General features: G+C 55.9%; 1 protein-coding gene across 1 annotated transcript in view; it reads left to right on the top strand.

Annotated features, from left to right (window-relative positions):
• Positions 1-12,820, top strand: part of PTPRN2 (protein tyrosine phosphatase receptor type N2) — a 710,237-nt gene that overhangs the window by 676,345 nt on the left and 21,072 nt on the right. The window contains exons 18-20 of the mRNA XM_032840229.1: positions 4,593-4,712; positions 5,650-5,816; positions 11,058-11,111. Of these exons, the coding sequence (XP_032696120.1) occupies positions 4,593-4,712; positions 5,650-5,816; positions 11,058-11,111 (341 nt within the window). The remainder of the gene's footprint in view (positions 1-4,592; positions 4,713-5,649; positions 5,817-11,057; positions 11,112-12,820) is intronic.

Genomic DNA, 12,820 nt, shown 5'->3' on the forward strand with positions numbered 1-12,820 from the left:
TTTCAGTCCCACGCCCGGGACGTGCCAGGATGTTTTACCGCAGATAGATCGTCTCACCGGACTCCCTACACACAAGCTCACCACCGCCCCCCAACGTGGGGCTTGAAACCGCTGATGTGCCGAGCGCTTGTGACTCTGCGTAGGGAACGCACAGCAGAGAGCCCTGCGTCCTCTCAGCAGCCTTCGCACTCGGGCGGGCCTCGGTGAGAGACAGATACCCTGAGCGTCTTCTCTCCTTTTTTAAAAAAGATGTATTTGTTTGAGAGAGAACAAGATAGCATGAGCAGGGGAAGACGCAGAGGGAGAGCGAGAAGCAGGCTCCCCGCGGAGCAGAGAGCCCTACGGACACGGGGCTCCATCCCAGGACCCTGAGATCACGACCTGAGCCGAAGGCAGACGCTTCACCAATGGAGCCCCCCAGGCGCCCCCAGGGCCACCTGAGTTCCTTTTTCGGCTGGTATTCCAGACCACAGCTGCAAACATCCTGGTTGTTCATTTTTAAGTGCGTTCCTGGTTCCCTGTCCCCTCCCTCCGTCCCCCTCCTCACCCACCTCCACCCCCGCTTCTCTCCCTCCTTCTCCGGGAGGAAGAGAGCAGCAGCCGGAGCCGGCACGCGCATCTGAGCAGACGACAGACGTCGCTCACGGAAGGTGAGCAAGGCTGAAGGACAGCAGATGATTCCAAGTGGCGACACTCCCTTGGGTCCAGGGAGTGTCCTAGACGTCCAAACACTGTGACGAGAGCCCGTAGGATCTGCACAGGACTGGATGAAGCAGGCATGCCGGGAAGCATGTGCCCTGGCTCTGGGAACCCCTGCGTGGCCAGGGTTCGCACCCAGCAGCCTCCAGCTAAGTGAGCCGCGCCGTCTTCCTTAGAGAACGTGTACCCCGTTCCAGAGACACGGCAAGGATTTCTCACTGAGATGCCTTCTTTACGCCTGGTGGGAGGGGATTTCAGAGGTCGAGACTGCCGTGTACGGCCTGTGGGATGGCGGCCATGTGACCGGCTTGGGCGCAGGGTGTCGGCACCCAACATCACACCGCCAGGGTGGACGGCGTCTTCATCGCCAAGGGAGGCTCACGCGGACGTGCTTGTGTACCAAGCAGCAGGTTGGGTGGGTGCGTTCTGAGCTGTGCGCCTGTCCCCAGAGTGGCTTGATGCAGAGCCTGTGACCGCAGGAAGCCTGCCGCAGCTCACAGACATGGCATTCGGAGAGGCCAAGGGCGGGTTGGGGGTCTTGACTGCAGAAAGTGTCCCAGACACTTGTTTTTCCCTTGTGGATGCGTTTCGGACCATGGTAGAGCCAGCGGATGCCAGTGAGCCCGCAAGGAGGAAAACATAAGCGTTACTAAGCCTTGTTAACTGACTCCTAAGATGTGAGTCAACTTCCTCTTGGCTAGACTTCAGATATCTCTGCTCAGCCTGTAAAAGTAAGTCCAGCACAGAAATGAGCTGCACGGTCAGGCCCGTGGCGGCTACAGCGCCCACGAGAAGAGCCGTCCACCTCTCGTGCCCACGGCTCCAACACCCGTGCACATGGTTTCCGTGCTAAGAAAATGAAAAACAAAAAAGCCTTTCTGGCGTTGAGCAGGTCCCGGGAGAACTCCTTCCAGGCCTGCCTTTGACAGGATTTTCTTTATCTCCTTTTACAGAAATATTCAAGGGGTCTCTTCTAAACACATATGTTCTTTTCAGCCGAGCATCCACTAGAACCAGGCACGGTCCTGGCTGCTGGGGAGAGTGGAAATGGCGTCCAGACCAGCCTCTGGTCTTCTCAGAGATGTTGGGCCGGTGGGAGAAAGACTTGAGCACAGAACAAGAATGACAAAAGTAGAAAGGGACACATCACAAGAGATCTAAGTACAGAGAGCAGTTTTATGCCTTGAGGGAGCAGACGTCTGGTGGAGAACGTGACCTGGGTGTCCTGCGATTTTGGATGGGTCAAGCTTTCCTTTAATCAGGTCTCTGTGGGGCTTTCAAAGAGTTTGGTTTGCTGAATAGTTAGTTTTCAAGACAGACTTTGGATGAAGAGACACTGCTGTTTCTTTCCATCTGCTTTAATTAGGCTCGTCTGTGGCCCTAGAGCTGCGGGCACGCTCATCTGCCGCGTCATCCTGGAGACGCAGCCCGGGGCGGGCTCCTAGGGACTGGCGGCCAGTGGTGGCACAGGACATTGGGACCGCTCCTAACCCTGCAGCGCACCATTGCCGAAGAAGAGGCCGGGGGGGACCAGATACACCAGAGGCCGCCATTGCCACCGCCTCGGTGCGTGAAGCCACGCCATGGAGGCGTCCCGGGTCTGAGCAGCCCCGGAGCATCCGAGCAGAGGCTCTCCAGCAAGTGGGACCCGGTTCCTCCGAGCACAGCCCCGTTTATACTCAGGACTCAGCCCCGAAGGCTCATGTTCCACCCACGTTGGTGGCCTCATCCGGGGTTGGAAGCAGCTGCTTCCCATTTGGGAAGCCCACCCAGCTCTCAGCAGGGACTTCAGTTACGTAGCAGCCTCCTGACATGCTGGGTGTCTTGTGAAGGTGCCCGGTAGACCAGGCGGTGACTGGGCGTGTTGCGCTGATACTGGACAGGAAAGTGCTAGAAATCACCATTTCTGGCATCCACACATCTAGCTCACTCACTCGGCACATGGAGATCCTCGGGGTGGACCGCTGCTTCCCGGAAGAGAGAGATGAGGATGCCCCAGAGAGTGGCCCCGAGGCCCGGGGAAGCCGCAGAAGCGGAAGCAGAGAAACCGGTCCCTGTTTCTGGTCCCTCCGGCGTCCTGGATCCCGCGGGAGCCCGCAGTAACCGTGCAGGTCAGCGGCTGGTGCGAGGCAAGAACAGGGCCGGCGGCCCGCACACGGACTCCCACCGCCAGCCAGGTGGACACATGGAGCCGGGCCGTCTGTTGGCATGATTTACTCAGTCCCCCTTTCTGCCCACAGGCTCGGTGACCTAGAAAGCAATATGATCCCCGAGAGTGCCTCTAGGATTGTTTGTTCAAATTGTTTCATTTGGATTTCATCCCAGCCAGGTCTTCGGAGAGCTGACGGACTCCTGAACGGCGATGCCCGGCGCGCGGGCCAGTGAGCAGGGCTGCCCGGCCGGGAGGACCCGTCCTCAAATGAGGGGCTTCCTAATGTCACCCTTGGGTGGCAGAAGCCGAGTGTTCAATGATTGGTTTACGGTCTAGATCATTGTATTTTTATTACACTCATAAAATCTGTGTTTCTCCTCATTTTCATAATGGCTTCAATGAGCTTCTCCGCCTTCTAAAGACACATTAAACGGTTCTGTGTGGGAAGGACCAATTTAGTGGGGTGGGCTGCGACGCCTGAGAGCCGCGAGAGAGACGCACGCCCGGAATTCTCCCCCGTGGCAGGCTGTGCGCTGAGGAAAGGGAAGGCATGTAGGTCTGGGTGAAATTCATATTTATTTGTGGGCTTTTTCATAAACACCGGCAGCTTCCATGAAATTCCAGGATTAATGAGACGCTGGGCCGTGCGGGAAAGGCATCGACCGTTCCCATCACGTGGAAATATAAATCAGTATTCAGAAAGGGAAACACCGTGGACTCGTCCCTTCGTAAAATATAACTTAAAGGGGGTTAGTGACGTGAACTAGGGAGGAAACGCGTTTTATATCTGAGCTATGTGGATTTTTTTTAAATGACGAGATTCTAATTGGATCGTTCTATCTGTATTTAAAAGAAATAGAAGCGCTCTTAGATACTAAATTTACGTCTGAATGCAGTTGCTTGTAAATATTTCTGTGAAGTCCCCGTAACCCACCGCGGGCAAAGCAGACTCGTCTGTGCTCTGTAACTCACCAGGCTGACGCGCTCCGCAGCACTGCCTCCCCGTGGCCCACGGAACCAGCGGTCTGGGTGACGACGCTGCAGGGTTAACACGCAGGCCCACGGCCCCTGGGCTGGGAGCTGGAGAGGAAGCCCCACGGAGGGCCCGGTGTCTGCCCTCCTCCACGTTTGGGTGTGTGTCCATCCGTTCGCTGTGGCTTGTAACGTGGCTACTGTGAATTGTGTTCATGGCCCAGCGTGGCCATATTCCGTGGAGGTAAATGAAACCCCAGCCACGGCTCTCTGTAAGCAGAGTCTGCTTCCCACAGGACAGCAGTTTCACAAAGCAAAACGGTTTTCTAGTCGTGCAGAATAATGACAATGACCGAAAAACAGTCACGCCGACCCGTTTCCGTCCGCACCACATGCAGGAGCGGACGTGCCCCCAGCGGCGCTGCTGGGGACAGCGTCAGAGGCCACGCTGCCTGATGGTACCGTGTGGTAGAAGGTTCCTTCCATAGATCCAAAGCTGGGAGGCCAGACGGCTGAACGTGGGTCTCAAGAGGTTCTAAACGGTGTGGAATGAGCCACTGGCGGTGTGTTTTTCATATTTTGTGGAGCGTGGAAGCTTCAGGGAATATTCAGCTCTGTGGCAGGAAGTCAGCCACGGAGGAGGCGTGGCCAAGGAGAGGGCAGTGCTCGTGCGCAAGCCCCCGTGGCCCGTGTCACGTAGCGCAGGGATTGCACGCATCACGCGGGACCTGGCAGTCATGCAGTGGCCGTGGCCTGTCTCTGTCTGCAGATGGTGTGGGAGAGCGGCTGCGTGGTCATCGTCATGCTGACGCCCCTCTCGGAGAACGGCGTCCGGCAGTGCTACCACTACTGGCCCGACGAAGGCTCCAACCTCTACCACGTCTACGAGGTACTCCCGCAGAGGACACGAGTGGCCCCGCTGAGAGCAGGGCCCTCCTCGGGAAGGCGGGCAGGCAGGCATCCCCAGGGCCCCGCAGTGCATGGACCCCCGGACCCTCCAAACAGCTGTGCTATGGCGCCCCGGGCTCTGGCATAAATTCTAAATCTTTAGGGCTCCAAATTCAGACAGAAGGAACCAAAACACATTTATGTCCCAAGGAGGCCTATGGAGCCAGGCCCCGAGCAATAGACCCTCCTGGGCCTGTTGTAGGAAGAGTCTGCCAGCACCGTGGCCTTCCGCGGCATCCAAGGCTGTGGAGGCACAGATTCGAGCCTCCTTCCCTTGCCGGACCCTCTGCCCACATCGACGATGAACGGTGCCAACTTGGGCAGCTCAGCACGAACCCGCATGAGCCCGTTGTTCAGCATTAAACATCAGTCAGAATGCAGAGTCCCGTGGGGGGTGGGGGCGTGAGGACCAGCCCTAGCTCAGAGTCCTGGCTTTTAGGCCACTGAGCATGGCCTTGATCCCGAGAGGCGCCCAGTCCCGCTGTCTGCAGAAACCCCCTGGTCTCCCCTCCACCTCGGGGAGTAGCCACCTGCCGCGAGATTCAGGGTGCAGTGGAACCCGCTGGTGTTTCTGTCCCAAAGCATAGATTTTTTGCAGGTTTGGATGGCTTAGAAATACAGAGGATGAAAGCTAGAATCACTTTGGATTGTAACATAGTTTTCTAACCATTTGGCTAATGCACCTGGGCGATATTAAAAACCCACAGTTATCGTTTGCATAAACCCGGTTAAAACGGAGAAGGTAGGAGGGGCCGTCCAGCCTCTGCCGACCCGTGTGCCGTCCCCACAGCACTCGCCCTTCGCTGCTCGGAGTGCCACGGTGCTCAGACAATGCTTTACGCTCCCGATTCCCCCCCAACCCCCGTCCTCCTGTCCAGGTGAACCTTGTTTCCGAGCACATCTGGTGCGAGGATTTCCTCGTCAGGAGCTTCTACCTGAAGAACCTGCAAACCAACGAGACGCGCACCGTGACCCAGTTCCACTTCCTAAGCTGGTATGACCAGGGAGTGCCTTCCTCCGCGAGGTCCCTCCTGGATTTCCGCAGGTATGACAAACAGCCCTGCAAGCAGGGTAGCGCGATTGGAGTGCGGGCGTGAGAGGAGGGAGCGCGGTCCAACACCAGGTTTCCTGCGTCTAAGGGGTCATTGGCTGTACGATGCACCATCTGTCTGTACTTACAGATCATAAACGTACAGTCGACCCTTGAACAGCATGGGCTTGGGGCACCAGCCCCCGACACAGTGGAAAATACATGTTTAACTTTTGGCTCCCCCGAAACTTAACTATAATAAGCCTCTGTTGACTGGAAGCCTTACCAGTGACACAAGAAGTCAGTCAACACATGCTGGTGTGCTAGGTGCATTGGACCCTGAGGTCCTACAGTACAGTACGCCGGAGAAAAGAAAACATTATGAAGAAAATCACAAGGAAGAGAAAATACATTTTCAGTGCATCCTCTATTTATTGAAAAAAAAAAAACTTCGGGTGTGAGCGGACCAGCACAGCTCAGAGCCACGCTGTTCCAGGGTCAGCGGTATCTTCTGTATGACACAAGGGAGAGGGGAGGGGAAGGGGGTTCGATGACGGTACCTGCAAGGTGTTTTCTGGGTTTACAGGAGTTAAAACAGGGGGGCGTAGCCACGTTAGAATTGTGGAAATGTGGTCATTGTTTCTGATAAGATTCTCCACGTGGTGGAGTCCTGAAGTTCCTGCTTCTCAGGATATTGATGAGGGAAAGGCAGGTTTGTAGTTTGGATACTCTCTGGTCGGACAGGATAATGAGACGTAACAGACGTGGGCCCGGATCCGGCCTTAGACCTTGGGGGACAGTGTGGATGGAATTAGCGCGTGACTGTGTGTTCTAGTGCAGTCTGGAAGCCGACAGTCTGGAAACATCCAGTCTTTGCTCAAGCCCCACCAGCGGCTGCCCAGGGGGCTCTCTGGCACTAGAGGGTGTTTACTGAGCTGTTGAGATCAATGCCGGACTCCATCTTTCAGGAAGCTATTGACAAGGCAAAAAAGGAGGGAATTCAGGATGGAAGCTTGGCTTGTCCTTTGGACTCGGTGGTGACGGGGGCCAGCACTAGCTGTTGCCTGTGGCGGTCAAGAATGAGCAGCCACCCAGCAAGGCAGGCGCTGAGCGGCGCGGTGCCCGAGCTCTCAGCTCTGCGGAGCCCTCTCATGCTTAACCAGTTGGAAACCCGCCTCATCGCAAAAGCAGGCAGACATCCAGAACAACGAACTAGGAAATAAAGTGCACCTTAGCCCAGCGTGGTTCCCCACCCTGGAGGGATTCGTATCCGAGCAGTTACTGTCCTTGAGTCTGTGGCCATGTCATGTCAGACAGTGGGGTTTCAGGCTGATTGCTGCGTTTCTTGAATTTGTGTGTTAGACATTCTTAAGTTTTTTGTGATACTCTTTCTTTTGCCTTTTAGTCTACTTTGAAAAGCAAAACAAAATCTTTATTTGAATAGTTCTTTGGATCAAATAGCGCGGGAAAGAGCTCCCGGAGAGATGGGCACGTGGTGTTCCCAGCCGTGGCACACGTTTGGTGACCCCGCCCAGAGATACCGAGCGAGCACAGTACAGAGAGTCCTGAACGCACCCCAAAGCACGGACTGCACAGTTCCCTCTCAGTCCATCCCTGCGTCCTGGCCAGCAGATAACTTTCCTTAAAGCATGTTTCTTTCTAAAGGCGGGCTACCTAAGAATCTGACCTAGAGCGCATTTCCTGAGATAGCATCTTGGGAAGCAGTCATTACTGGCCAAAGGACGTGGCTCCAAAGAGAGACCAGCTTCGTCTTTATGCTCACCCAGTGTGTTTGCACATACATGCTATGGGCGGACGTGGAAGTCCGTATCCCTATATGGAACGGAACATACCCGACCAGCCCTCGGTGCGTACAACCTGCCCCGAGAAACACGGATGCCCCAAGTTCCCTCTCCCCGGAGGCTTGGGAGATAAGGCTCCGGGAGGTTTTTGTTCAGGTGACATGGGCCGGTCTATTAGAATCAAAAGCTTTGGGGTTTTCTGGGTAGAAGAACCTCCCGAAAGTCAGCAATCGGAAACGGGCATCGGCTTCCGGAGACACTGGTCACCTTATGCACAGGTCCCCCCGCCAACCCCTGTCCCCGACCACGCGCCCCGCCTTCCCCCGCTCTGGCCAGGGTGCGTCAGGCACTGAGACGTGTGATTACACACTTCGGGAGCCCAGAGGGAGCACATTTCCACTTTAAAGAGGAGCTGCTAAAGCCAGGAGATAATCAGCATCACATGGGAGGGCTTTGCTTTTAAAAATTCTCTCTCTCTCCGTCTGTGTCTCTGAGCCTCTCCCTTGCTGTACGCAACGGCACTCACAACGCTGACCCCCGTAGAAATGGACAGACCCTTACTTTGCCAGCTCGTGAGCGGTGGCCAGTGTCATTTTTGTGATGTTGCAGCTAGTAATATGAGCCCAGTTGCATAGTCACAAAAGTGATCATTGGAGGCTGTGACTCTGCTGCAAGGCAGTGTGGGAAGCCCCTTTTCTGAGCCTCTAACGACCTCTGACCTTGGCTTGCTGTTGGTGGCGTGGCGGTCCCTCCTCACTCAGGGACCCACGGGTTGGTTTGTATTACTAATCGTTCTTTCTCAGGGATTCCTCCTGCTGAAATATATATAATACCCGTTTTTCTGAACGTTTGCAACCTTTCGCCGACTGCTGATTTGTTCTAATCGAGTCAAACACGACAGCTGTGTATCGCTTATCTGCACGAACACCGCGCGCCTGTCTGGGGTCCACCAGGTGAACGCTTCTGTTGACTGTGATGCTGTTACTTTTCTATTTGTGATGTTTTACGTTGTAACAATACAAGCTTCTGATCCCTTGTAAACAGAACTCTCCACCGGGCAGCTCGCCGTATGCACGCTGGGCTTCTGGCTGTTCGTAAATAGGTCCGGCTGGGGCGGGGCCAGCGTGGAGGGTTAAACCGCAGCGAGCCCTCCCTGGGTCCAGCCGAGGCGGCCGGTCACCGCTGCTGGAGAAAGCTGCTCTGTTCTGTCACGGAAGAGCAGGGACCGCAGGGTACTTACCAGAGACTCCGTCTAAGAGCAGTTGTCCTCAGTGCACTCTGCCGGAAATGGGGCTGACCAGCTGTAAACGGGACGCTGCTGCTCTCCGGCCCCTTACAGTGACGGTTTTCTGAAACCGGTACAGCCTAAACAAGGGAATCGGGGGGTTGTTTCTTTTCTTTTCTTTTTTTAACGTACTACTTCCGTGCTCGGCCCCATCAGAAAAAATGCCCCAGACCTGGAGACTGAGCCGTGTGCGAGCGGGCAAACGTCGGGGAGAGGCATTGCAAACCCAGCCTGGACCACCAAGTAGGAAACGGCCAGACCGTTGGCATCGAAAAGATCCAGCGACCGAGAGATTTCTAGTAAAAGCTTGTGTTTGAAACTAAAAGGCCTGTAGGAACGAGCCTTCCCCAAATCAAGTCTGAGCCTGGGCGTGCTTGATTGGCACGCGCACGCACCGCGCACACACACGCAGGCACGCCGGGCCCGCGGGTACGTGCGCAGCCTGGGTGGGGCCGCAGGGCCTCTCGTTGCTCACGTCTGAGGTTCGTCCTGAGGGTCTGGCGTCCATCTGGTCAGACCTAAAGCTCATGTTGCCTTTACAACCTGAGTTAAGGATGGGAGTTTAAAGAGTTTCTTCCTTAATTTTTAAGTAATCTGTACACCCCACCTGGGACTTGAACTCACGACCCTGAGAGTCGCATGCTCCGCCAACTGAGCTGGCCAGGGGACCCAGAGGGGAGGCTTTAGAAGGAGAAATTAAGAGATTTATCTTCCATCCATTTGATTCTCAAAGGTCCAAGAACCTTCTGGGCACCCTGGCCCGCCGCTGATTTTAATGAGCTCACTCGTAGCTTCTTCACCTTCCCCTAAACCCTCACACTGCAACGACCTTGAAAGTGAGAAAAAGCTCCAGCAGAAATAGCGACGTGGCCACAGGGACCCTGAGCACCTGTTCCTCCACGTTTCTGGGTCTTCTCATTTTTACGATGGTTTTCTGTGGTCTACACGTTCCACACGGTGCAGGAGGCAGCCCCTGATCAAGGGCTACCCCAGCGGCCTTGGGCGTGGCCCGTCTTCGGGGCGCGTTGTACCCAGGCTCCCCCTTGTTGTTTGGGGAGCCGTGTGGACCTGGCTCTGTTCAGCCCGTACAGGAACCGGGAGCAGCCGGCTCTGCTCTGGGGGAGGACATGGAAACACCTGCTGGGTGCCTGGGCGGGCTGCCAGCTCCCTTCTGCACACACCCCCACCTCCCAACCCCTCAGCTCTGGGGTTTCGGGACAAGGCCACCGACTGACAGAATCTGAGCTTCCAGCTGGCCCTGTGCTGGGCAGGCAAGCCTTCGCAAAGAACGGTGACGTCTTCCCACGTCTGGTGCAAGGAAAAAGATTTTTGTTTTCTGCACTGTCATTCGTTTTCAATTTTGCTTCATGTCATACACTGTAGAAACTCACAGGGAGCATTTTAGAACACAGCCCCGCACACGTTGTTCCACTGACTTTTCTCTGTGCAGAAATATTTTATTGAGAATTCCGACGCACTTTGTAAACACGCTTAGTTCCATGTTTCACTGACTTCCGACAAACTTGGAGCTCATACAGTGCATTTGAAATCGGTGCTTTGTTTTGATTTAGGGCTGGGGGACAAAATAATCTATGCTTGTTGTTAATTCTTCTCAACTGTGGTCTAAAATCTGCACAACAGAGTTGCTTGTAAACACACACATTTTCATACAAAGGAAGGACTTGTCTCCACTGCGGTTTCTCGGCGACGGACAGAGCCAAAAGGCCCTGAGAACGCTGGAGACGGTAGTTGTGTTACGTTCCAGTATGATGTCTAGGGTGTAAGAAACTTGGGGCATAAATGGCAGAACTCAAACATTTTAGCAAGGAATCTAGGTCCTCCCGTCGCCACCAAGCAGCCCAGGTGACTGGAGCCTTAGACGGGGCAGTGGGACAGGCTGGTGACAGAGGCTGCAGGTTCCTGCTGGGAAAGGGGAAGTGTGGAAATGTAAGAACTGCTTTTAGAGTTCTGTTTAATCCCTTGGTATTGAACGGAAAAATAAATCTTTGAAAATATGTGTGTAATTTTGATTCTCTTTGTCAAAAGAGGCTACAGTCGCAAAACGATGTCACAGACACGGTCTGTTGGTTGGGGCTTAGGAGTTCGTCTGCAAAACTGAAGACAGGAGTCGTAGTGCATAACCATGATTTCTGTCTCTTTTTATTTCAGAAAAGTAAACAAGAGCTACAGGGGCCGTTCTTGTCCAATAATTGTTCACTGCAGGCAAGTACCACTCCTCACGCGAATTACCCCGTGCTCGCTACCTGAGAAGGAGCCACAGTTACATTCCCACACCGAGCGTTCTCGCTGCTTCACACGCGCAGCTAATGGCCCTGCTGAAGGAGACCCAGGCTGCGGATGGAAGGTCCAGGCTGTGCGGCTGCGTGTGCCCTGCTGGGCTGGTCCACCCACCTGGGCCGCCGCCACACATGCGTGTCCTCACACCCGTTTGTTCTCAGGCCCGCACGCTGCCCGCACACAAACACCGTGGGGTGGTGGTTTTCATCCGTGGCCTTGTCTCAGCCACCAGCTCACTTAGCTGAGGTTTGGAACCAAGAGGCTGGGACATGCTCGGGGCCCGTCAGGAGCAGGGGCAGAGTTGGGAATTAGCACAGGGTTGGCCTCACCCAGCTTAGGATGCGAGTCTGGCCATGGGGTAAAATCCAGGGGCTCCTCAACCCCGTCGCACCCACACGGACAAGCAGAGGTCCCACCAGAAGCTCTGTGTCACGGTGCCCGCTCATCCGGGCTTCACACCCACCTCGTTGGAGCAGAAAACCATGCTCCGATTTGTGGAAGTGTCTTACAGCACGTCCCCTTCTGCTGAGATAGAAAGCAGCTCTCCAAGGATCAGACACCCAGTCCGTGCGGTCAAGAAGTGTCTGTGTGTGTGCGTGTGTAAGCGTGCCTGTCGGGTGTGTGCCTGTGAGTGTGTTTGTCGGGTGTGTGTATGTCCCTGTGAGACGTGTGGCTGTGTAGGAGTGTGCCTGTTGTGTGCGTCTCTGTGTGTCTGTCAGGTGCCTTCCTCTGTGTCTGTGTGTGTGTGTTGGGTGTGTGCCTGAGTGTGTCTGTGCCAGCGCATGTGGCATGTCCCTGTGTGTGTCCGTGTGCATCCCTGGGGTCTGTGACGAGGACCTGAGCTGGCCGTGGTCTGGGGCCCTCAGAGAGCAGAGGGAAGAGGCTGGAGGCACAGGGGCCCCGCAGCGGCAGCGGTGGCCAGTGTGTGCGGGCGGGTGTCCGAGCAGCCGTGGGAGGGAGGGAGGCCCGTCCAAACCACCTGGGGAGCGGGGGGGCGGGGTGGTGAGCGAGCTCCCCACACGCACAGACCCTGCGGGTCCCCGCGGCTTTTCCAGCCACGGGTCTGAGGGTCTGGTAAAGCCAGAGCCTGTGAGCCTTTCCCACAAAGGCCACCCGAGGCCCCGCCAGCTCTCCCGGGAGTGTGGTCACGAAATTCCTGATCCTGAAGTGGGCATGACCGCCTCTGCCAGATGTACGCATATGACAGTCCCCATCTAGCAGCTGCTTCGGGGGTGGGGACTCACGGCCTCTCGGGCGAGGGGAGACACGCTCTCGTGCCTCACAAAGCAGCCGCCTTCCCCAGAAAGGGCCTCCCTGCCCTCCGAGGGCTGCTGCCCTCTCCCAGGGACACTGCAGTCATGGCTGGCGTGACCTTGCTCACCGCCAGTGCAGACGCCCTCGGCACGGACGGGGCCAGTTGTTTATTCTGACGAAACCCACCACGACTTTGGCCGGAGAGGGAGAAGGGGAGACAGGAGCAGATCTGTGCGGACACGAGCTCATCCCTCTGCCGCTGACGCTACGCTCCCACCGGCCTTCCTCCCCTTCCTCCTCCTCTACCCCCTCTCCCCAGCTTCCCTCATCCCCTTCCCCCTCCTTCTCCCCTTCCTCCACCCCCCCCCGCCCCACATTCC

This window comes from Lontra canadensis, unplaced genomic scaffold (assembly GCF_010015895.1).
Source record: "Lontra canadensis isolate GAN:19392208 unplaced genomic scaffold, GSC_riverotter_1.0 scaffold111, whole genome shotgun sequence".
Lineage (NCBI taxonomy): Eukaryota > Metazoa > Chordata > Mammalia > Carnivora > Mustelidae > Lontra > Lontra canadensis.